This window comes from Mesoplodon densirostris, chromosome 17 (assembly GCF_025265405.1).
Source record: "Mesoplodon densirostris isolate mMesDen1 chromosome 17, mMesDen1 primary haplotype, whole genome shotgun sequence".
In the NCBI taxonomy this organism is placed as follows: Eukaryota; Metazoa; Chordata; class Mammalia; order Artiodactyla; family Ziphiidae; genus Mesoplodon; species Mesoplodon densirostris.
This window is the reverse complement of record NC_082677.1, coordinates 7,648,304-7,673,069: the sequence shown is the minus strand read 5'-3', so window position 1 is coordinate 7,673,069 and position 24,766 is coordinate 7,648,304. Positions and strand designations below refer to the sequence as shown.

At 38.8% G+C, this 24,766-nt stretch overlaps 1 protein-coding gene across 2 annotated transcripts; it reads left to right on the top strand.

The window, feature by feature from the left end:
* Positions 1-24,766, top strand: HSPH1 (heat shock protein family H (Hsp110) member 1). Of its 2 annotated transcripts, XM_060080332.1 has the most exons (19): positions 265-377; positions 2,954-3,011; positions 4,413-4,491; positions 5,100-5,240; positions 5,977-6,099; positions 8,261-8,360; positions 9,503-9,636; positions 10,082-10,326; positions 10,948-11,176; positions 12,754-12,860; positions 13,105-13,238; positions 15,338-15,546; positions 17,195-17,326; positions 19,762-19,899; positions 20,793-20,918; positions 22,243-22,350; positions 22,452-22,571; positions 22,791-22,952; positions 23,871-24,766. In XM_060080332.1, the coding sequence occupies exons 1-19, from the start codon at positions 353-355 to the stop codon at positions 24,075-24,077; spliced, it is 2,577 nt and encodes an 858-aa protein (XP_059936315.1). In that variant the 5' UTR covers positions 265-352; the 3' UTR covers positions 24,078-24,766. The 2 variants fall into 2 exon arrangements, with proteins under 2 accessions (XP_059936316.1, XP_059936315.1); XM_060080333.1 differs by lacking the exon at positions 4,413-4,491 and having other exon boundaries at positions 1-377.

The following is a 24,766-nucleotide window of genomic DNA, read 5'->3' as shown; positions in this document are numbered from 1 at the left end:
GGCGCGCTGGTGAGCGAGCGGGTGAAGATCCAGGCAGGCAGCCCGAACTGCGGAACGACCTGCGGAGACCGAGCGCAGCTTTCTCCCGTGGTTACTCCTCTGCGAGCCGCCACTGTCTCCAGGAATCCGGCGGCGCCAGACCGGCAGACCGTCCGTGTGTCCGTCCGCGTGACAGGACCGGACACCCCGGGAGCCGCGCGCGGCCGGGGCAGGAAGCAGCGGCCGGAGGACACAGACCGACCCGAAGCGGAGGCGGACCGAGAGCCGGCCATGTCGGTGGTGGGGCTGGACGTGGGCTCGCAGAGCTGCTACATCGCGGTGGCCCGGGCCGGGGGCATCGAGACCATCGCCAATGAGTTCAGCGACCGGTGCACCCCGTAAGTGGGAGCCTGCGGGGGCGCTGGGGGGAGGTTCTGGGGCGAGGGCAGCAAGCCGGTGGGGACTGCGGATCCCGGGGACCCCAGGCTTGCGGCTGGCCGCGGAGCGCCGGGGCGAAGGAAGGGCGATGTGGGGAGCGGTGCGCCCTCCGTGGGGTCGGGATGCCGGCGGCTCAGCCGCCGGGTAGGGGAGGGGGCTTTGGGATTCGAGGGGCCAAGAGAAGCCCGGGAGTCGAGTCCCCCGGGGTCGTCCCTTCTGGCGGGCTCCCTCCTGGGGGCCGGTCTGCGGCCAAGACCGAGACTTCGCTCCCTTTTCTTGGCAAGAAGCTTCAGCCAGCTACTTGCACGGCCGCCCCCGTGTCCCCACCCGGCTTCTCTGAGCTGGCCGAGCCGCCCCCAGCTCGTCCCCCTCCCTCCGAGCATGTCTTTGCTCACCGCAGAGCTGGGGCTGCTGAGCTTTTTCTTCCGCATTGTGAATCTCGAAATGAGCTGGAAGCTTCCAGAGCTCGTATGCTGCTTCTTGTGCAGGGAGCGGGCGGATTGTAGTTAGCGACCACAGAATCACTCCTTTGATGATGAATCTACCTTTTCTTGCTCACTCTTGGATCATTTGTGAAAGATGTAAACGGCCTTTTTTCTCGTTTTATGAAAGCCGTTAAAGAGGAATCCTATATCGTGTTCTAATTTCTTTAATTTTGAACGGCTTAAATAAGGAGAGAAAAGAAAAATTGCACACTTGTGCTAGAACTCCTCTAGAGGATGGATGTTGTCACTGAATTAAATGGTATACTCTACAGCAGCATGGGGTGGGCAAAGGGTAACATTTTAATAAGCAACTTTTTTGGAGGGGAGTCTTAATTTCTCAATATATTGTACGCAAACATGCCTGCATGTACATTGATAAAAACAACTGCTTACTTCTCAGGGAAAATGGTGTAGGTATTTATTTTTAAGTGCCTTAATCCCAAGATAAAAATCATACAATGAAACATCGAGCCCAAAGGTGAAATGACTGGGCTTATATCACTATTTGAGTGCAGATGAACATTTATGAAAGTGAACAGAAGTGAGAAAATAACCAAACATTGACAGTATCAGTAGCATTGGGAAGACTGCTATTCACTGAGCATCTCGTGCATCAACCTCTTTATAAATAGCTACAGTCTTTTAGTTTAGCTGTGAAAAGGGCTCTGATCGGAGTATAGTAAGAAAGAAGATAGCATCTCAGGTTTTCATGCTTAGGTGCAGTTTACATCTTTGTTCTCTTTGGTCCAGTAAAAGGAAGAAGAGTTGTTGAAGGGAGAGTAGAGAGAGATTATGTATGTGGCTATAGTGACCACTGTGAAACTAAAGATGACAGGTGTGTCTTAAAAATGTAAACCAAGGGCAGTACTGGAGTTTCCCTTAATATTTTTTATATAATAGTTGTTTGACTTAACTGCATTGGCTACTATTAATTTCTGTTTAGTATAATTAGTTTGATTCTCTTCTTGGAAAATGAGTAAATTCGTTCTGCAACTATATGTTTACTCTGAGCTTGGAGTGATACTCTGTTTTTGGAAGGTATTTTAAAGCTCTAGCCTTTGCTCCAACAGTTCTCTGGCTGTTAAGATGCTATTTAGCACCTGCTCAGATAATCTAGGTCTAAGATGTCTCTGTTATAGCAAGTTTAAATTTGATTCAGCTTGATATTTAATGCCTTCAGTGTATTCCCGTTTTGCTCATATCACACCATTATTCCTACCTGCCCTGTAATCTAAAACCTAATTCACTTTCATCCTTCTGACAAGACTTTATTGTGCTTCTCTCTGCTCTGTGCTACCATTCTATTTCCATTGCTCAGAAGGCTGTTTAACAGTTACAAGTCACTTCATCTCTTCAGAGCTGACTTAAAATGTAACTGATTATTCAGTCCTTTTGCTCAGCATTTATACTTGGTTCTGTTGTGGTACTTGCTCGGCATCATTTTTACTTGGCTTCCTCAAGTAGAGTCCTCTGTATAGGACCCTCTTTTGTGCTTTTAAACTCCGGAAGCATAACGTAGGCCCACTTGTTTCCGTTTATCTAAAAACCTTTGATCATACAGAGTCAGATGGTATATCAGGGCAGCAGTAGGTAGGATAGTGACGTTTAGATTTGTATGGAGTTGGTAACTGTGAAGTAGTTACACCATATTTTGTTAATCGTGGCTAGGACCAAGTTAATAATACTCTAAGTATTCAAAGCATTTTCAGAGTTAATGTCCACTTGCTAATAATTGGGGCCTGGAGAATTATGCTGGTGCTTGCAGTACTGGAAAACGTCCTCTGAGCCTTGAGCAGACGGGAGTGGGGTCCAGGGTGGGGTGCAGGTGCCACCTAGATTGGATTCTCAGAGGAGCAATTAAGCAGCTGACCAAAGCTTTGGAGTCCAAAATTGTGCTGTACTGTGCCCCCTTTCCCCAGAATGGGTAGGATATTTTTTTCCCTTTTTTTGGGGTAGGAAATTTATGTTAGAATTTTCCTCTTGTCAGTTAAAAACCTCCACATTTATGCTTTTTAACATTTGTAAAACATGTTTTTTAAAATTTCTTCTAGATCAGTCATATCATTTGGATCAAAAAACAGAACAATTGGAGTTGCAGCCAAAAATCAGGTATGTTCTTTAAGAGGATTCTGATCATTTTTTAAGAGAGAAGTTTTAAAAGCAAAATCTCAGAGACATACAAAAATACGAAATACCTAAGCCTATTTTTGAGTTTTAGAATTGTAATGCAGATATTCCTTATGAGCCCTTAGATACTTATTTTTTTCTGTTCTCTTCCTTTTGTTTTATTGAATAAGATCTTTAACTTTCTAATTTTCCAACTTTAATTTTTAATAGCTTTCCTACCTTCTAATGTATCTAATTTTTAAAACTTAAAGACGAGACACGTGAAGTTCTTTCATGTGAAGTTTCTCATGATACTCATTTAAGAGTTAAAGCTTCCTTTTATAGAAGGAACTTCTAAGAAGCTCTGTGTTTAAAAGTGTTTTCAGGTTACTTAATAATTAAGGTAGTACAAGGAGAACTTGTTGTCTAGGCCTGTGCTGTCCTGTAGAGTAGCTATTACATGTGGCTCTTGAGCACTTGAAATGTGCCTAATCTGAATTAAAATGTGAAGTATAAAATATATGTGATTTTGAAGGCTTAAAATGAAATAAACAATCTCATCAATTTTTTACGTCAAGTACATGTTGAAATGACAATATTTTAGATGAATTAGGTTAAATAAGTTATTGGAATTTTACGTATTAATGGGACTTGAAAATTTACCTATGTGGCTCCCTTTAGGACTCACATTATAACTTGAACTTTGGGGACTGAGGAGAAAAAAAATAAATCTGAAATACGAAAATCCCTTTTGTGAGAGGCTTTTAAGAAAGGGACTGAAAGCAGGCCTGTTACAATATGTAAACGTATCAAAGTAACATACACTGTACACCTTCAGCTTACACAATGTTACATGTTGACTTAGTTTAAAAAAAAGTTGAAAACATTCTCTTAATACAGAAAATAGTATTGCTAAAAAAAGAAAACTCTAAACCTTGGAGTACTATATTATGGCTAGTTGGAAGAGAGGAACAAAAGAGCAAAAAAACAAAGCAGGGAGGAGAAATGGGCATGCCCACTCAAAGTACCCTACCCAAAGGGGAGAAACACTAGTGAAGTAACAACCTCCCCAGATGTGGCCGTTGAGAAGACTGATGTCCCGGACCTGGGATCCCACTGCATTTTTGTGGTCATGTGAGGAAAATCTGTTGAGGCTTAGATCTAGCCTGTAGATTACTAGACATATGTCATCTCGGTTTTAGAATCGCAAGGAATTTTAGTACTTAAACGTTGTTTGAAATATTCCATATTATGTGAAAACTAGCGTTGCCAAACTATATTTTTCTCTTTAAAAGAAGTAGATCAGAGAAAGAAGTACACAGTAAACTGTTTTGGTATTTTCAAACTAATAACTTTAGAAGTCTTTGTTTTTCATCTTTTAATTATTTTTGTGTTTTAAATAAGGTTCCCACTGCTGACATCTTTGAGTGAAATATGCTATGAAGTGGGACTTGTATATCCAGAGCCTAATCATCAAAAATATGTACGTGCAGTTGAAAGCATTACCTCATATAGAAACTTTTTGAATTACCCTTGCGTTTTCTGCTTTTTGGTATAGATAATTAACATTCCATGCTATTGATAGGGAAAGTAGCAATCAGTATATTTTGTGGCACAAAGTACTTATCCTGGCCACTTAGCGACTCAACAAATAGACTACTGTAACAATTAACTCCTTTTTAAAAAAAATGTGACCAGACTATAGTGCTTCTAGATATCCTTTTTCATTTTTTCATTAGGTATAAAACAACTGTAGTGGGAGAAAAGGAATGAAATAAAGTGATATATACAGTTCTTGGGGTTTGTTCAGAGCTCCAGGGATAGTTTCACTATCTGAGTTTATCTTGCAGACTTTGAAGCCTGTGTGTATCCCTCTCACTGCCTCCCTCCTGGCATTTCTGTAGGAAAAGGAGAAAGAATAAAGTCCATTCATTGATGGAGAAAGTCAGGGCTCTGGGGAAGGTTACTTATATCCCTCTGATTTGAGTTGTACAAGTGACTTTCTTTTTAATTGCTGTAAGTACTAATAGGTGTTGAAATTAGAAAAAAATTTAAATCTCAGTGTTTTTTTTTTTTTTTTTTTTTTTGCAGCAAATCACTCATGCAAACAATACAGTGTCTAATTTCAAGAGGTTTCATGGCCGAGCATTCAATGACCCCTTCATTCAAAAGGAGAAAGAAAACTTAAGTTATGATCTGGTTCCAATGAAAAATGGTGGAGTTGGAATAAAGGTAATATAATCGAGCAATCTTAGATTCCTTACTAGGAAACTGTTTAATTCATCTACAGAGAAAAGTACTTAATTCTTAATAAATATGTAACTCAGTTTCCTTATTTGGACAAGGTGGTCTTTTATTTTTTATCTCGTCTCTCTTAAACTATAGGTTTATGTTTAAATCATCCTTGAAAATTATTCAAATGGTATACACTGCTGTAACTTAATTTGTGTTTCTCATAACGTCTTGACAATTATAAGATTTAGAATTCATGGTGTTTAAAGAGATCTAAACTGTTGTCATATCAAACAAAAGTCTCTTCCAATACAGCTCATTTGCAGTTGTTTGGAGAGCTACAGTGTAATACAACCAGATATCTTTTTTTAAACTACAGAGGCATTCCTGTCTTATGATCTACACAAAATAATATTTATCCCAGTGATTCATCTCTTCAGTTAGAGTGGAAATTTACTATCTTCTATAATACTTTGACTAGTACTTTGGATAGGGGAAAAATCTGCCCCAGCTTTTTTTTCTCTTCATCTCTGGGGAAGAATCTTTCTTCCTTTTTTTCTTTGCTTTGCTTTCCTTTCCCTTTTTCTCTTCCTTTTACTTTTCCTTTCCTTCTTTTCTAAATAGTTATAACAGTAAAGGTTTTCTGGAAGAGAATGTGTAATAATGTTTGTAAGTTAATATTAGCATGTAACTTCTAGGACTACAATATTCAAAGCATTTTCTTTCCTCAATACAGGTAATGTACATGGATGAAGAACATCTGTTTAGTGTGGAACAGATAACAGCCATGCTGTTGACGAAGTTAAAGGAAACTGCTGAAAACAATCTCAAGAAGCCAGTAACAGATTGTGTTATTTCAGTAAGTAGAGTTCAGCAAGGCAGTGTGTTTTATTTTAATTTGCCTTTTTCGTGTTACTTTTTAGTATTGAATGTGTGAAAGCTGTCCTACTACTAGAGATCAGAATCCTGCTGCACTCTATACCATAGCGTTCAGCAGCATCGCGTAGTAGGTTTGAGTGGTAATTTTAGCCAGAAGTTGCAAAGGTTTTTGAGTGGTGTTACATGTCAATATCTCCTGTCAGGCTTTTTGAAAATACAGACTGATTGGTCGAATTGGAGTTAGTTGATGTATTGAGAGACAATTGTATACTTACACGAGAGCTTTTCAGAATTTTATCCACACATGAGAACCAGTGAGTTGGTTTTTGGTGATAAGTAGTTTTAAAATGTAACCTACCAGTAGTCACAAAACCTAGGTTTTTTTTTAGCATTGGCAAGCCCGCTACTTTCAATGGACAGTTGATAATTAGGTTATTAAGGAGTATTTGCAATGGACAAAAGTCATTTTTTTTTACATTAAGGTTTATTAACACTCCCTCGTTTATGTAAGGGATTAGGAAATATGATGTTAGTTGATTTATAGGTAAAGATTTGATCTGGAGGAAAGTGTATACATTAAAATAAGATTAGGTGTTAGTTATTGAGGTTAGAGAAACAAGGAAAAAGAGAGGCCTTTCTTCTTCTTTTGAAGACTTAGTTCTCTTTTTTCTCTTCTAAGTAGTTAAAGTTAATTAAGAGAGCTACTCTAATCTCTCCCGCTATCTCTTTTCTACCTAGCCCGTGTCTCAGAACAGCTGTTACCGTGAGCTGGAGATTGCAGCCAGGCTATACTGCCTGTATAGGACAGGGTGTCACTTCCCCTGCCCCAAGGATCCTTTACGTACATTTTATACCTAATCACCTCTCCCACATGAAAGTTTAGTAGTACAGATTTAGTGTATATCCGTTTCTGTACTGTGGCCCTTTAGACAGCCACAAGCCATTGTAAGTAGCTAAATATTTTTTTGTCCTTACGTACCAATTTTCACCCTCTACAACGTTATTATTCTCTGGAGAATTTGTGCTATGGGGAAAAGTCATCTTTTATTTGGCAGGGTGGCCTGTCCAGACCTGTCAGAAGCCTTTATGGCAGTGCATCCTGGTATATTGCAAGAAGAGAGGCAGAAAGGCTGAAATTTCTCTTGCAAGACAGAAGGTGTTCTCCTAAAGGAATGTCTGGGTATTGCTTGGAGAAATGCTGTTAATCTCTGGTAAAGTTAAAGAGTTAAGTTACACGTCAGTGGTCCTTCCTTCCTCTCCACCCCCTCTTTAAATAACCTAATACGGAAAACCAAAAGCGTTCTGATCTGAAAGGTGAGCAGAGACCCACCTTTGCTCTTGTCCCTCTCTCGGAAGCATTTATAGGTAACTTGGGGAGAAAATGCAAAAGCCACTGTAGCAAGTTTTCTCTTAGGTACCTTCCAGTTAAGTGATGATATGAATGTATTGTTAGACGCTCCTCTGGAAGAATGTGCCAGTTAAGGTGCTGTCCTAGAAAGCAATCAAAAGAATTCATCTAGCTAGCAGACAACACCGTAAGAAACTTTATCCCTTGAGCTGATTTTGTTCTTCTTCCTCTTAGAAAAATCAATAGGCTTTGACAAAAAAGTTTCATTTTTGTGATCTTAACAGGTTTACTGAGTTAGAAGGTATCCCAACGATTAATGCTTAAAACCAGCGAACAGCAAACTAAAGGGCAGAAGCTAGAAATAGCTGTATTATCTTTAAGTTCCTGTAGTCTTTATAGTTTAATTACATTTAATGTTGACATAGCAGAGTAATTTCCAAATGTCAGTAGAAATTTAAGACTCGTTTGGAAATAGTATTTCATCCTCTTAAATTTAAAGCTTTTTGTTAGATTTAAGTAACTGTTGATGTCTTATGAATATTCCTGATTAGTTTTTATTTCAGGTTAACGTTTGGTTATAATAAATTTGATACTTATAATTTTAGGGCAATCTCTTCAAAAGTAGTTACTGTTTCTGAAAGTTAAAGGACTTGCCATTCTTTTTGTGTTTTGTGACTTGGCTAGGCACTTATTTAGCTGGACTGTTGTGAATTGGTTACAGATGGTTGTGAGGGATTTGTGTGTTTTATTTCGTGTGTTCTAGGTAAGTTAAAATTCTTTCCCTTGTTTGCAGGTCCCTTCTTTCTTCACAGATGCTGAGAGGCGATCTGTCTTAGATGCTGCACAAATTGTTGGCTTAAACTGCTTGAGACTCATGAATGACATGACAGCTGGTAAGAAAAAAACTGTTTTTGTGTAGCAGTTAACATACTTTCGAAACTAAAGTTAAGACACACCAGGTCCTGTTATTAAACACTTCCATGTAGGTGTAGAAACACAGCCTATTAAAAAACGTGTTAGGTTTGAAAGCAAAAATTCTAGCCTTTCAGATGCTTGTTTTAATGAGAAGTTGGCACTTTGTCAAATATATGAATCTGTTTTCATTAGGAAATTCTCATATGTAAATTTTTTAATCCTTTAAATTAGTTGTATTGGATTTAGTTTTTTATTTCCTTACCTTGTTTTTATAGTTAAGAAACAAGTTTTCCCAAAACCTCATGATTTTGGCTTTTAGAACTACCTTGACTGTCGATTTAGCTTAAGTTTTTTTTTCCCTCATAGGCTTCCCAATTGTATGTGGTTAGGAGTTGATCATTCATCTTACATCAGATATTGTTTTAAGCTGCACGGTTTGCCAGGCACCTTGGTAGGAATGGATATAGTGGAGAGCAGGGCACTCACTTATCTCCCCTTAGACCTTGTATCAGTTTCTTGTGATACAGATGCACTCAAAGTCGTTTACAATGTAGTGTATTCAGGCAAAGCAAATAAGACTTTGTTTAGTATGTTTTTAATAGATGCTTTAAGAACTCTTAAAGTATTGATAAAGGTGTGTTCTTAAGTATACATATTTAGAAATACAGTGGTTTCAAAATTCAGAAAAAGCTAACACACACTACTTAAGATAGATGAGTTATGTGCCTTGAATCTAATTGGCAGGAAATGCAGTTGCTGTAGTTATATATTAAATTCTTAATTTTTTTGGATAAGCAGTCTCCTAGCAGGTTGTGGTTAAAATGTAAGTATTGTGTAATGAGTCTGATGTTGTCTGTGTGTAGTTACATGTGGTTTACATGCCATTGTTTTTGCATTACGTATGTCTTCTCTGTCACATCTCTCCATATATTTAAAAGTGATAGAACCTTGTTCTAAAATCAAAAAGGGACAAAGTGTGAAGTCAGATATAAAAGAAATATGTTCACCTTTAATTAATGGAAGTACAGTCAGGTTTCCTGCATGTGTGATTATATTGGTAACAATGAAATTCCTAAGAAAATGTGAACCAAAGAATTGAAACATACTAATTTTTTTTTAGTTGCTTTGAATTATGGAATTTATAAGCAGGATCTCCCAGGCCTGGATGAGAAACCTCGAGTAGTGGTTTTTGTTGATATGGGACATTCAGCTTTTCAAGTGTCTGCCTGTGCCTTTAACAAGGGAAAATTGAAGGTAAAGTCATAAATCAGAAATAAGTGACCCAAATATTAAATGTGTGACAATTGTCATTACTTTAGGCTACTGAGCTTCTTGATTGTGCTCTTCTAGGTAATGAAGAGTTTTGGGTAAAGATATTAACTAAGAGTTGTTGCTAAGGTTGGTCCTCCATAAAGACGATGTAATTGTTTTAGGTACTCTTTAATTGTTCTTGCTCAAGAAAGAAAAGCTTTTTAAGGTTATCTTCTATGTAATCATTAAAATTAAAGATATCTTAGAGACTTAACATTTCGTTTGGATTTTGTAGTTACATGTCTCCTGACTGACTTGGATTTCATGTTGTAGTTTAAATAGAAATTTTGAGCCTAGGAGTCTTTGGTTGTTTGCATAGCGATATTTAAGATTCCAGTTGCAAATATGATTGAAATAACCAGATTATTTGTTGTTTTAACTGAATTAGGTACTGGGAACAGCTTTTGATCCTTTCTTAGGAGGAAAAAACTTTGATGCAAAGTTAGTGGAACATTTTTGTGCAGAATTTAAAACTAAGTACAAGTTGGACGCAAAATCCAAAATTCGAACACTCCTTCGTCTGTATCAGGAGTGTGAAAAATTGAAGAAGCTAATGAGCTCTAACAGCACGGACCTACCGCTGAATATCGAGTGCTTTATGAACGACAAAGATGTTTCGGGAAAGATGAACAGGTGTGTCTTGAATTCTGACAGATTAAAGAAGGAACTTCTTGCTGAAACCGTAGTCCACCTGTCAGTTCTAGCTGTGGTGTTGTGAGTCTTGGCCCACATTTCAGGATTGTACCGTATCTGCTGGAAAGACTGTCAACGTCATTAGAACTAGGGTTGCTTCTGCAAAGAGGGTTTTTAGGAAGATCTGTGCTCAGTGCCCTCGTAGTGAAGTCTTTTGGGTATTTTTCACTTTTTAGTATTTCTGGGCCAGTAATTCAGTAATGGTTTCACAGAATATTTTGCAGAAATATTTTGAAGAGAATGGAAATATTCAAAGTAATGAAAACGGGATCACCTCAAACATTAAGGAATAAAATGGAAATCTTAATATAAAAGTGATTTCTTCTAGTAATACCTGTCGAATCGATTTTCTCCTCATGCCCTTTCTGCATCTGTTTTGTATATTTTTTGAAAAAGAAAAGTTACAAATTACAGTATGGTTGAACTTGGCCCATGTGGAGTTCAGGGTGTCTGAGGGAAAATGTTGGGTTGATAAGACTTATTTTTTAAAAAATAGGACAGGATATTGGCCTTAAGATAAGTTTTCTAAAGATTTCTGAAGTTTTCCTCTTAATTGCCAAGGGCACAGTTTGAAGAACTCTGTGCTGAGCTCCTGCAAAAGATAGAAGTTCCCCTTTATTCATTGCTGGAACAAACTCAGCTCAAAGTAGAAGATGTGAGTGCTGTGGAGGTAGTTGGAGGCACTACACGAATCCCAGCCGTGAAAGAAAAAATTGCCAAATTCTTTGGAAAAGATACGAGCACGACGCTCAACGCAGATGAAGCAGTGGCCAGAGGGTGTGCACTACAGGTACTGCCTTCTCAGCCCTTCTCCCTCTGGGGGCTCATTCCTTGAACCATTTCTGCTTTACTTCATCGAGGTGGGGTCACAGAGAAAGCAGAGCCCAGTGCCCAGTTAGACACCACAAGGGGGTTACTTACGTTTCCATAAATCGGTGAGGCCTTGGGGACACAGGATCTGCTTCAAGTATTGGAAGGTTTAGGAAGTTTAAGATTAAAAGAACTACAGAGCTAGTGTTTCTCAAGCTGGGGATTAGGAACAGGCATGATTCTGAGGGGATCATAGATAACACAGCTGTGGAGCGCCAAGTAGCTGTGAGGTGGTGACGGTTGTCACGGAGCACCGAGGAGGTCAGGGGAACGGCAGCCTGGTGCAGTAAGGAATTGACGTGGGGAAAGTCTGCAGGGTTAAGAGTATTAGCTAACAGGTGGTTTGATGAAATAGCTGTTCCCCCTCCAAACTGATTGTAGCTTATCCAATAAGGAGGCAGCTCAGAGGCCTGAAGTTTGGCAAAGTAAAAGCACAAAATCTAGAAGTTACTGATAAAAAAAAAAATTAGTATTGGTTTATACTCAGGATATTATAGTCAAATCTGAGTAGTTTTAACTGAAGTTTAATTTGTTTAAATTTGATCTAGTTAGCACAGTTTTTTAATACAAAGCAGTAGATTCTTTACAGAAAAGTATTTAGACTGACTACTGTGTAAAACTTTTAAAAAAGAACACGTAGATGCTGACTATTGCCTGTAATCCATTGCGTCATCAAGATTCGTCATGTTTTGTGGGGTTTTTGTTTTTGCTTCTTCCTTGACAATGGAGTGTGCCTCCTTCACTAACTCTAATTCCCCAGAACTTCGGAAGTTTATAGTTTCTTTAGAAGTAGAGCTTATTTTGGCTTCTCTTTTGAAGAATCCTGTGCTATTGACAGAGTCAGATTTATTGACTTTTAGTTCAGTCATCTATTTAGTCATTTTTATGTGACAAGTCTAAATCCGCTGGTTGGTCTGTTGGGTGTTGTCTACCCTAAATTTGAATTGACCATCACTTCCTTCATTCCTAAAATTACTTGAAAATAGGAACATTTTGGTTTTACCCTTTTTCAGTCTTAGACATTTGAAAGGCAATGTGGACAGAGCTGTTTGGATGTATATACACATTCCAAAGTGATACAGCTTGTAATTAAAATTGCTATCAGCAGGGCATTTCTGGAAAGACCAGTGTTTTTTCCTCAGCCCCTGTGAAACTTGTTACTAATTAACAGTTGCTAGCCTAAGATTCATTGTACTGTTTATCTTTGTATCTAGTGATTGCCGTAGTATTTAGATGGTAAATCACTTATGCTTAAGACACACTGTAAGCAATTTCGAATTTGAATTTAAACTTACCCGTTCTATTTGAATTGATTTTTTTCTTTTTTAATATTTATTTATTTGGTTGCACCGGGTGTTAGTTGCGGCAGGTGGGCTCCTTAGTTGTGCCTCATCAGCTCCTTAGTTGTGACAGGTGGGCTTGAATTGACTTTTATATTAAAAGCTGAGTGAAAATTTTCATGTGCTCATGATAATTTTTTTTTTTTTTTTTTTGAAGTGTGCAATCCTTTCCCCAGCATTTAAAGTTAGAGAATTTTCCGTCACCGATGCAGTTCCTTTTCCAATATCTCTGGTCTGGAGTCACGATTCAGAAGATGCTGAAGGGTATGTAGGAGAAAATAACTTTTAGATACTTTATTTTAATGTAAAGAAAAATTAGCAAATGAGTTTCATGGTAGAGTGTTTGATTAACTGGGATCTTTCAACAACCAGACTTACCAAAATATTTCTCTCATTTTGAGTTATAAATGGTGAGATGGGATTGATACAGCTCTTAGAACGTGTTTATTCTGTTTGCATAGCACAGTAAGCTTGAACACCTGAGCTGAATGCCTTTGTTTCCTCTTAGCGTCCATGAAGTGTTCAGTAGAAACCATGCTGCTCCTTTCTCCAAAGTTCTCACCTTCTTGAGAAGTGGGCCTTTTGAGCTGGAAGCTTTCTATTCTGATCCTCAAGGAGTTCCATATCCAGAAGCAAAAATAGGTAAGCAATTCATTGTAATTACTCTTCTGAAGACTTGACTTAGTCAGTGTGCAAACTTAAACATTTTTTCTGTTCTTAGCAATGTTGAGTGGGACGATGCCATGTGAAGACATTTTCATTTTGGGATAATGGTGATGGGGAAATCTCTTTGTTTTATTGGTGAATAAACTGGCCTATAGAGATGCAATGACTTGCTGGTGCTGCTGTTGCTTTCAAGTGTATATATATAGGAGCACTTGAGTATTTTTCCTTTTCTGATACAGTCTATACTTAAAGGATTATCACCTACTTTTAATATTAACCTTTTCTCTGGGTGAAATGTTACTTGCAGAATACTGCTTAAAACCTGGCTTGGAAACCATTGAAGCTACTTCTCACATGTACCTTTGTACTGTCATCTTTTTTTAAAAAAATACATCTTTATTGCTACATTTTTCCTGGGGAGGTTTGACATTATCCATCTATTTTGACCCATAGTTAACTCTGAAAATCTGGGAGAGCTACAGGCATCTTCTTCAATGGCCTTGTCTCTTTCCCAGGATACTGGTAAAATTTGCCAGTATATTGCTAGATCGCTTCAGGGCTCACCTTTGCCCCACACCATTTCATAATGAAATTGTTTGAAGGAGTCTAACCTGGCCAGTTGTGTTTTCTTTCTTACTACTTAAAACTAAAAGTGGGGCTTCCCTGGTGGCGCAGTGGTTGAGAGTCCGCCTGCCGATGCAGGGGACACAGGTTCGTGCCCCGGTCCGGGAAGATCCCACATGCCGCGGAGCGGTGAGGCCCGTGAGCCACGGCCGCTGAGCCTGCGCGTCCGGAGCCTGTGCTCCGCAATGGGAGAGGCCACAGCAGTGAGAGGCCCGCGTACTGCAAAAAAAAACAAAAAACAAAAAAAAACTAAAAGTGTTCTGACACGGGAGTTTTTATTTTTTTAAAACAGCTTTTATGAATTTATTTATAGATAATTTAAGAAAATCATTGAATATAGACTAAAATTTTGACAGGCTGCATTCTAGTCTCCATTGTGCAGAGGAGAAAATCTAAGCTCTTTAGCATGGCATCAGATTTTTCATTTTATCACCAAAACTGAGAAGCTTGCACAGACTTCAAGAGCCATCTACATGTCTCTCCTGTGAGCCTTCTTGGATACCCTTTAGTAATGCTGTTTCTTTAACTGGATCTTATGGCAGTTATTTCCTGAACCTAGTGATTTGATAATTAGTGAAGGTCTATCCCAACATATTTCACCGACCTACTTAATGAATCTACCTTTCTGTATGTCTGTGTAGACAGCACATTAACTCCAAGGCTGTGAAATCCCATAGAGTCCTCTGCACAGAACAGGTTCAAACTACTGAAGTTTGTTTACCGGTTTCTGTAGTAACGGTACTATTGGTGGAGGTGATAACTAACACTTAGCCCTTGGTTCCATAGTTTTAAGTGCTCAGTGTAAAACACTTTTGTCAACTCAAACCACAGAGGTACAGATCAAGTAACTTAGAGCAGGTCACACGGCCAGGATTCAAGCCCAGAGAGTCTGGGTCAGGGTCAGCACTCTGAACTCCTACTCAGGACTGCTCTATAATGCATGATAATTTCAGGCTTTGATACAGGTTTTAGCTCACCTCTCCTATTTGAAACATAGGAAAATGTTTAGATCGTTGAGTCAGAAAAACAGTATTCCCAGGAAAGGCCCTACAGAATCAAACTGCAGGAAGCGCTTGGTATCCTCTGCCTTACACTTGAGATTTCCATGTCGAGGTTGTGCTCACCTGGAGAAACAGGGTAGGGGGCAGCGGGGGGACAGCTTGTCATCAGCCTTCACACAGTGTCTGTGTTGGAGTGTTCAACAGAAAGTCACAAGAGTGCCCTTGCCTTTGAAGGTTTTATGGCATATTCAGACTAATCCCAAGTATGATACGTAGACTGTGTACTTAGGAGTCTATTTGAAGAGGTTGTGTTTATAGTATACATTAAAAGGCTTAAATGTAACTCAGTTGGTAGAGAAAACGGGGAGATTTTGGAATAGCAATATTTCTTAGCCTTTGCTCGATAGATTTAGATTCAGTTCTGAAATTGTCAGTTTCTTTTTGTTCTAGGCCGCTTCATAGTTCAGAATGTTTCGGCACAGAAGGATGGAGAAAAATCTAGAGTGAAAGTCAAAGTGCGAGTCAATACGCACGGCATTTTCACCATATCTACAGCGTCTATGGTGGAGAAAATCCCAGCCGAGGAGAACGAAGTGTCTTCTGTCGAAGCAGACATGGAGTGTCAGAATCAGAGGCCATCAGAAAACCCAGATGCCGAGGTAAGTTTGTGGGTAAGCCTTTGAGTTTGAGTATATAGTTGACTTAATTCTAAGCCCTAAGAGACGGGTAGGGAAGGGTTAAAATATATTTTTCTTAATTGTGATTAAAATTTTGGTTAATGATGACAAGCAGTTGCTAGATGACAGTAATACACAGCGTGGAGTTTGGTGAACTGTGACTAAATTCTGTGTAGCTTTATTTGAACTGGCATGTGATAATTTAGAATGGGTAAAGTTTCTTTGAATTGTTTTTTTAAAGACAAAGGCCATTTGAGAAATCAAATGCCGACTGATGATTAAGAAAAAAAAAGACTAAATACAAGAACTGTTTAGGGAAATACATAGCAAATATTAATGCTGTGGTTTTTTGGGGGGTTTGGTTTTATTTTTTGGTCGTATGGCAAAATTTGGCTTGGGCGTTTTAGAACCTACTTGCTTTCATGTACACGGTTTGCTGTGTTAGGGAGGGAGGAGGTGAAGTGTCCGCCTGGAGTACAGAAGTTGTTACTGTCCACGACGTTAATGTAGACTGCGCTAGCATGAGTGCTGGTTTTACAGGGTCTACAGAAGAATTCTAGGAAGCTTTCAAATAGATGAGCTGTTACAGTTCACTTCTGGGTAATAATCAGAAATAGTTTAAATGAAGAGGTGTAGGCAGTTACAGTGTTTCAGTTCAGATGTGAAGAAGGTATTATAACTATGATCGTTCCTAGAACATTTAAAGAACATTAGCATTTGAGCCTTCGTTTTGTTCTCATCAAGAAGAACTTCAGTGTAATGAATTAAATGACCGGGGCCACATACTTTCTCATTAGGCTACAGACACCATTATTCTAATGCCTGTTGTATCCAATCTCTTAGTACCTTTTGGATATATATACACCAGGAGTGCCTTGCTTCTGGATACTTCAGTGTCTGCCTTAGGATCTCGAAGCTCTGAAAGAAAAACATGAGAGACTTCAGGTGGGCAGCAAGTAGTTAAATTCGAATGTTTCAGGCTTCTCCCAAAGATGGGAAAAGATCATAGCAAGCACTGATTTACTGGGGATTGAGGTGTCTATTAACATGTAGCATTTGTTCTTTATGCTGGGAGTTTTTGAGGTGTAAATAGTTGGATCATGAAAAGAAAGTGGGGACAGAGAGGGTCTTGGGTCTCTCTAAACTGAGGTGGTGAACCCCCAGATAACTGATCGTTGGCTGTTTTATGTAATTGTTCGGTTCACTGAAATGGAGATGTGTCGAGATGTGTGATGGCCGCTGTGAAATTAGGTTTTGGGGAGCTTGTTTCTGGGAGAGAGGCCTAGAGTATATCTGCTTCCTATGCTTTTGAGAGCTAATATCTGTACGAGGCTAGATGGAAGCTTCTTGAAGGAGAGTTCTTGATTGTCATCATATCAGTCGAAACGCTTACTACTTGTGTTGTTTAACTACATTAACTGTTATCATTCAAAGAATTTCTTACAGGTTTACAGTATCTAAGAGGTTTTCAAATACTCTGTGTTTTTGTATGCTTGTATCAGTATCTCTCCCCCCTGCCTGTGAAGGTTTCAGGAATTGAGTGTGTACGGCCTCCGGTGCCCTGTAACCTGTTACGTTTATACAAGTGCACCTGCTTTCTACACCCTTTGTGCCTGGGCTTTCATTTCAGAAAAATATCCAGCAAGACAGCAGTGAAGCTGGAACACAGCCCCAGGTACAAACTGATGGCCGTCAATCCTCACAGGCTCCCCCTTCACCTGAACTTCCCTCAGAAGAAAACAAAACCCCAGATGCTGACAAAGTGAGTGACTCTTCCAGTTCATTCCGTTAGACAGTGTTGCAGCATGTGATCACTAATGATACCATTCAATCCGCAGTTTCAAGAGCAAGCACCAGGTTATCGTATTCCATGTAGGTTTTTTTTTTTTCTGATAGTTTTCTGTCTTTTCCAACTAAAACCAGTTAGAGGTACTCCAGCTCAACTGAGGGAACTGAGTATCCTGCTTTTTAGACCTGAAAGCTTCTCTTCAGTAACCGCCACTCCAAGCAACAGGAGGCGAATGCATACCTTTTGTTGTCTTCTCTAGTGCTAGAGGTATCCGCAATTGCAAGCACCTGAAACAGATACATCCTGGTGCTGTGTGATTAGTTTTCACTTGAATTCATCTGATGATAAATAACGCGGGCTATAGTAGTCTAGTAAACTTTTTTTCTCCTCTCAAATTACCTGTCAAATTTATATGAATTAATTATGATGACCTGGTAATAAGTTTCCATGGCTATCCCAGATCGGCACTTTGCAGATCTCCATTCTTTGTGCGGGTTGGATGTAAATCGTTAACTTTCATCAGTAGTCTGGTTTTCTCTCATTCTGAGGACAGAGTTCTTTACCCTCACATGAGTTACAGAATTGTCCCTTGGGGTCCAAATGCACGTTGCACTTGGTAAAAGGTTCTGGTTTTTGATCTCCCATGCCCTGATTGATCCTTTGGGGGCCCTGACATGAGCTGCAGGTCCTGATTCTGATTTCTGGAAACCTGCTTTTTCTCCTGGTAAAGAGGTATGTGTTGATGGTGTAGCAGCGTTGCTTTCTCTGCAGTGATTGGCTCCTTAACTTCAGCATCCCTCCGTGAATTCACCACTTAGTGTTGAGCATTAACTGACTCAGGCCAGTGGCCTCAGTAACTGTCTGGAGCATGACACTGGCTAGCATCTTATGTTCTTAGTTGTCAGTGGGACCACTAGCGTCAAACCCTTTGGAACATTCCCACAGACCCCCTTGGAGGATTCCTCATCCGTGCCACGTCGGATGCCGTTTTGTGATACGTTGGTTTTGTCAGTAGTTGGTTTAATTTTGTTCGGCTAGATAGTCTTACCGTGACTTAACCTGCATACGTGTGACTGTCCTCCATTTGGTTCCCAAATATCTGTTGCACTCCTGTGTTTTGCCAGGTGTAGGTGTCATTTTTCTTTCTGTGTTTCATGCCCCCAGAGCATGCACAAAATACTGGGGGGTTCTCGTGCACCAGAGGGAAGAAGAAGACGTGGACCTTGCAGGCTGACCGACCAGATCATTGCTAGGGTTGCAGCTCACAGCACTTCACAGATGTGTGATTTCTAAGGAACGCTGAAACAGAAGTCTGGGAAACATGTGGTCTAGTCCCGTCTCTGTCTTTATAATTTTAGCCAAGCCACTGAACCTCTTTCAAGTCCCAGTTTCTTATATAAAGAGCCTAGAATTGTAACATCCTTCCTAACTGCCCGGAATTCCCCAGTGTCCGTGCTTGTTGTACCTCGTGGGCTTGTCCCTGTTTTACCATCTCAGCCAATCAGGGTACATGTTACATAACCCTCGGTTATCTTCTAATCTGTCCTACAGCTGAGTTTCCTAAATTGCGTTCTTTGTCATTTGTGCTTATAGGAACCTGCAGACATGAAAATACTGTGAAAGGCTTGGAAAATTAAAGGCCATAGGAGATACTTCTTTAGCCCTGTATTTACGTATTTGGGAAAAACTTACAATAAACGTAGCATTTGCTACATCGTTCCATTGGCTTCCATTTTAAGACTTTTTAAAATCTTTTGACCTTGCAGAGTTGCTAATGAGAAGTGGTATGACTCAAAGGCAGATAGTAGAAATAAGGATATATATAGAGAGAGACATATACGTGTGTGTACGTAATTTCCAAATTCAGGAAATTTTAAAAGGCACTCATCAGTGTAGTGATAATTGTAATTAAAGCACATTTAATGCTGGGATATAGGGCCTCAAATATATATATTACAGGAATAGAGTTGATCCTAACATGCTTAGCAGTTGGTCAAAATCCATCTGGTGTGACCATTAGATTGTAGACTATAATTTAAAGATGTGGTAATTTAATAATACTTTTGCCTTTTTGGAGTCCCAAACATTGCTTAAAGGGATTAGAAGGCAAGGACTGAGGAAGAAAAGCTTTAGCAGGAGAGATTAAATTTAAATTTAATATGAAAGGAAAAATATCCTGGTGAATTCTTGAAGGGAAGTGTGGCATGTTTAACTGCAATTGCAGCCCTGATTGAAAATGCGTGGGTGGAAAATTAGATGATCTCTTATACATTCTTCCAATTTTATGATTTTAGGGATTTTAATTTTTCCTGAGTCCTCAGTAAGTATGATAGGGAGATTTTTGTTATTCAAGGATTAGTTAAGAATTTCTCCTTTTTTTTTTTCTTTTTTTAACCCCTCTTCCCAAGGCTAATGAAAAGAAAGTTGACCAGCCTCCAGAAGCTAAAAAACCCAAAATAAAGGTGGTGAACGTTGAGCTGCCAATTGAAGCCAACTTGGTCTGGCAGTTAGGGAAAGACCTTCTTAACATGTACATTGAAACAGAAGTAAGTACTTCATTTACATATTTTTATTTTGGAATGTGTTTAGTTTGGCCCTTTTATGCATATTTCTAATAGATAAATGGCTATAATTCTTTCTCGTATCTCATAAGTTTATACAATTTTTAGGGATAGGATGAAGCCCAAACTAATGGTTTTTTCAGTTAAATTTTTTTAAGCAAGTTTTGTTTATATTTTTGTAACCTTATTAAAGAAATCTATACCATAGATCATTCTGCTTGGTATAAAATTGATTGCCCAAGTTCTTATGAAGAAATTGGGTGCTAATATCTTCTAGCCCAGGGAGCAATACAATTGGTATCTCAGGCCACACTAAATATTTCTGTTAAAATACATTATGCTTCTTTGTAGTCTACATATATGAAATAATTGAGATTCATTTTTCCTTTACTGAGATGGGAACATTGTATTTAGAAATTTAATATTAAACTCTATTCCGTTTATAATATATTTGGTAAATAAATAGACTCTAAGTACATTTATTTATCCTTGATTTTAAAATGTGGTGGCAGAATTGTGTGGCTGTTATACATTGGTCAGTATTAATCCCAGTAGGAGACAACCAAGTAACTACATAAAAGAAAACAAAAATGTATAAAAGCAATAGATTGGTTTTTTCCTTAGTATTAAATCTGAAATGTGAAAGCTATGTAATTTATTATATAATGTTTAAAAAAAACCTCATTCTGTATATTTAGAAAATGAAGAACTTTGTAGGAATTGTTGGAAGAATTTTATAAGGTATAAATTACAACTGTTAAGACTGATTTTTTTTTTTAATATATAATCCTTGATTTTGTTAACTCCAGAATCTAAATAGTTAAAATATAGCTACAGGTAGCAGAAGGCTGGAATTAACCTTTTCTGTTTCCTGACAGGGTAAGATGATAATGCAGGATAAACTGGAAAAGGAGAGAAATGATGCTAAAAATGCAGTGGAGGAATATGTGTACGAGTTCAGGGACAAGCTGTGTGGACCATATGAAAAATTTATATGTGAGCAGGTATGTTTAGGGCTCTGTTTTTATCCAGATAATCTCATTATGAAGTGTTTAATACGAAATTTGACATTTAAACCTCTACTAGATTATGTAAGTTTAGCTCTTTGAAAACAAAACAGCTTGAAATAGAAGTTGTATAAACAAAGTCATGGAGGGAGAGGCTCACTAGTGATGTGCCATTTTATTCTAGTTTATCCCAATGAGTTTAGTTTTTACCCTCAAAGAACCAGTTGGCACTCTTATTCATAGTCTGTGACGTCACAGTTACTGTGGCCTAGAAACATAAATAAGAGAAAATCCTTGCTTTCAAAGGCCGCAGACTTTTTTTTTATGACTCTGGTGCCTTGGTTGCTCTGTCATTGCTTTATCCCATAAGGCTTGTTCATCCAGTCATTCCAGAGTTTATCAGGCACCAGTATTCCCCTTAGGCTTTTGTCAGCTCCCAGAAGCAGTATGGCTCTAAGCAAATCCCTGAAGCTCATTTGTCAAAGATGGGCCTTGGAGAAAAATTGGCTAGTTAGAAATCTAGAGTGGTTTCGGAATTAATTCTGAACTTAAGAGAATTTAAACTCGGGAGTCTATTTTAGTCCTGAGATCCTGAGGCTACTTTGTAATATATTTCTCAGCTCTGAAGCTGGATTTCTTATGGTTGGGATTCTGAAGTAGAGATGACCCAAACCAGCTAGACCTCCTAAAGCTAGAGTATAACTGCATACTTCATGTGAGTTTGTTAGGAATGGCTTTTTTGTGTGTTCAGTGATTGAATTGTCCACTTGTTTAGTTTTCCTTTCAGTATTTGGTAGTTGTGGAAGTGAGTAGAAAGTTACTAATTGAGACCTAATTTATCTATTTGTTTGTTTGTTTTACTTTTTGGCTGCACTGCGAGGCATGTGGGATCTTAGTTCCCTGACCAGGGATGGAACCCACGCCCCCTGCAGTGGAGGCGTGGAGTCTTAACCGCTGGACCACCAGGGAAGTCCCTGTGATTCTATAACCACATTTCAGTGTACAAATTGTCCAAAATCGGACTACTGAAATACAATATTATAAGTCAATAAGAGCATTCTACCACAAATTTTCAAATATCCCCGTGTAAAAGAGAGGATAGCCTAAGAATAACTGTCAGTCCCTCTTGTAAAATATTGTATGGCGCTAAGAGTGGAGTGTTTATTGCTCCCTGATATTTTTCAGTGAAGAGAATCCAGCTAATCAGTGCCTTCCTAGAAATGAAATGAGCTACTTGATGTTTAACACTTCTGAGGACGACTATTTTGACTATTTTAAAGTAAGATTGCCACTAATACTGATTCTTGTGTTCCGTATGTAGGATCATCAAAATTTTTTGAGGCTGCTCACAGAGACTGAGAACTGGCTCTATGAGGAAGGAGAGGACCAGGCTAAGCAGGCGTATGTCGACAAGTTGGAGGAATTAACGGTAGGCCCTTCTCTCCCCCTAGAAAGCAGTACGTGTGTTTTAGGTGATAGACTTTTAAAATATAATTATGACAAATACTGATTTATTACACTCGGTTTTAGAAACTTGGCACTCCAATTAAAGTCCGGTTTCAAGAAGCTGAAGAACGGCCAAAGCTGTTGGAAGACCTAGGACAGAGGCTGCAACACTACGCCAAGATAGCAGCTGACTTTAGGGACAACGTAAGTCTCTGTAGAGAGCGAGGAAGCTACCCTAGATTTATAAGCTCGTGTTCAAGTCGAGGAACCTTCATTGTGAACAGATGTTCGTTCCTAAATGAGAAATTGGGTTTTGGTGTGTGAGACCAGAGGTACATGTGAACTTGATGGAAAATTGGGTCAAGTTAGATGTTACTGTTCAATACACTTAATTCTACAGAATGACCAAGGTTTTCCATTTAGGATGAGAAGTATAACCATATCGATGAGTCTGAAATGAAAAAGGTTGAGAAGTCTGTTAATGAAGTGATGGAGTGGATGAATAATATCATGAACGCTCAGGCTAAAAAGAGTCTCGATCAGGATCCCGTCATACGGGCTCAGGAAATTAGAGCAAAAATAAAGGTGAGTGTCACTGTCTAGTGTATACTGCTGTGTTTTCTTAGGGATTCTGGTTGCAATCCTTTGAACCTTGAACATAGCCATTTTTGCTTAAATCTTTTTACCTCATCCCAAGACCAGGTTTCTGAGTTTGTTATTGACATTACAAAATGTGGAATACCTTGTGAGTTTCTGTTAAATTTCTATTTCTTCATTTGTTCATTTAGTTCAACAAATATATTTGTTGAGCCCCTACCGTGTGCCAGTTACTGTTCTAGGAGTTAAACTGTCAGTGTACAAAGAAAGTCACTGCCCCTGTGGAAGTCACCTGCTGGTGCGAGGAGGACTTGACAATAAACAAGCATGGAAGGATATCAGATTGTGTTAAGTGCCGAGGGGAAAAGAGTCAAAAGGGATTAGGAAACTTGGGGCGGTGGAGAGGGACCCAGGTCAGTTTTTATCAGGGAAGGCCTTGCTGAGTGCATGAGGCTTGAAGGAAGTTGGGAAGAAAACCAAGGAACTGCTTTCTGCCCGGAAGAATATTCAAACACAGTGAAGGTTAACATGAGCCTTTGAGGTCATGGGCTGTAAGCTTGAATTCCAGCTCTTTGCTCACTACTTTTTCTGTTCCTGAGGTTAAGTTACTTAACCTCTCCTCCATAGGTGGGGATGATAATTCCTACCTTTTAATAATTGCTGTGAGATTAAATGGGTTAATAATATGTGAGTAGTTAGTGAGTCCCTGATATACCGTAGAAGAATATTCACGTCTCTTTTGATCAGGCTTCAAGCTATAGTTTTGGGCAAATGTGTTGAGCACATGGAGTTTTTTGAGATGTGTATAATTGGAGTTGGTAGAAAAATACCGGCTCAGGTATGTAGGAAAGGAATTGAAAATGAACTGGAGTTAGTGTGATTATTAGTTTTGTTTTCCTTTCTTAGGAGTTGAATAACACTTGTGAACCTGTTGTAACACAACCCAAACCAAAAATTGAATCACCCAAACTGGAAAGAACTCCAAATGGCCCGAGTGCTGACAAAAAGGAAGAGGACTTAGAAGGCAAAAGCAATTTCAGTGCTGAGCCTCCACATCAGAATGGAGAATGTCACCCTAACGAGAAGAGTTCCATTAATATGGACTTGGACTAGATGACATTAAGCTGACTTAGTCCTTCAATTAATAAAATATTTTTGCCATAGTATGTGATTCTACATGACATACTGAGACTATTTATATTTTCTTTTTTAAGGATGTTTAGAAATTTTGTGTATTATATGGAAAAAGAAAAAGCTTAAGTCTGTAGTCTTTATGATCCTAAAAGGGAAAATTGCCTTGGTAACTTCAGATTCCTGTGGAATTGTGAATTCATACTAAGCTTCTGTGCAGTATTACCATTTGCATCACTGAGGATGAAATTGACTTTTGTCTTTGGAGAAAACAAAGTGTATCCAAGAGGGCTGTGATGAAATTCTTTAAGCATTTGTTCCTGCCAAGGTAGTTTTCTTGCATTTTGCTCTCCGTTTCAGCATGCGTGTGGGTGTGGATGTTTATAAACAAGACTAAGTCTGATTTCATAAGGGCTTTCTACAATTAATTCTGTCCAATAGAATATCACTTTTTGCTTTGATATTATTAAAAATCCAGTGACTGAAAGCAAAAGCTAGTGAAATGTGTTAGCGGCATGCAGAACAAAACCTTTAAAATTTATCTCTCCTTATGCAGTGCATTGTCATGTGAAGGTGTAACATGGAAGAAACGTTGATTCTGTTTGTAACTGATATTGTGAAGCCTCTTATGAGCTTTAAAATAAAGTTCATCTTATGGTGTCATTTCTAAA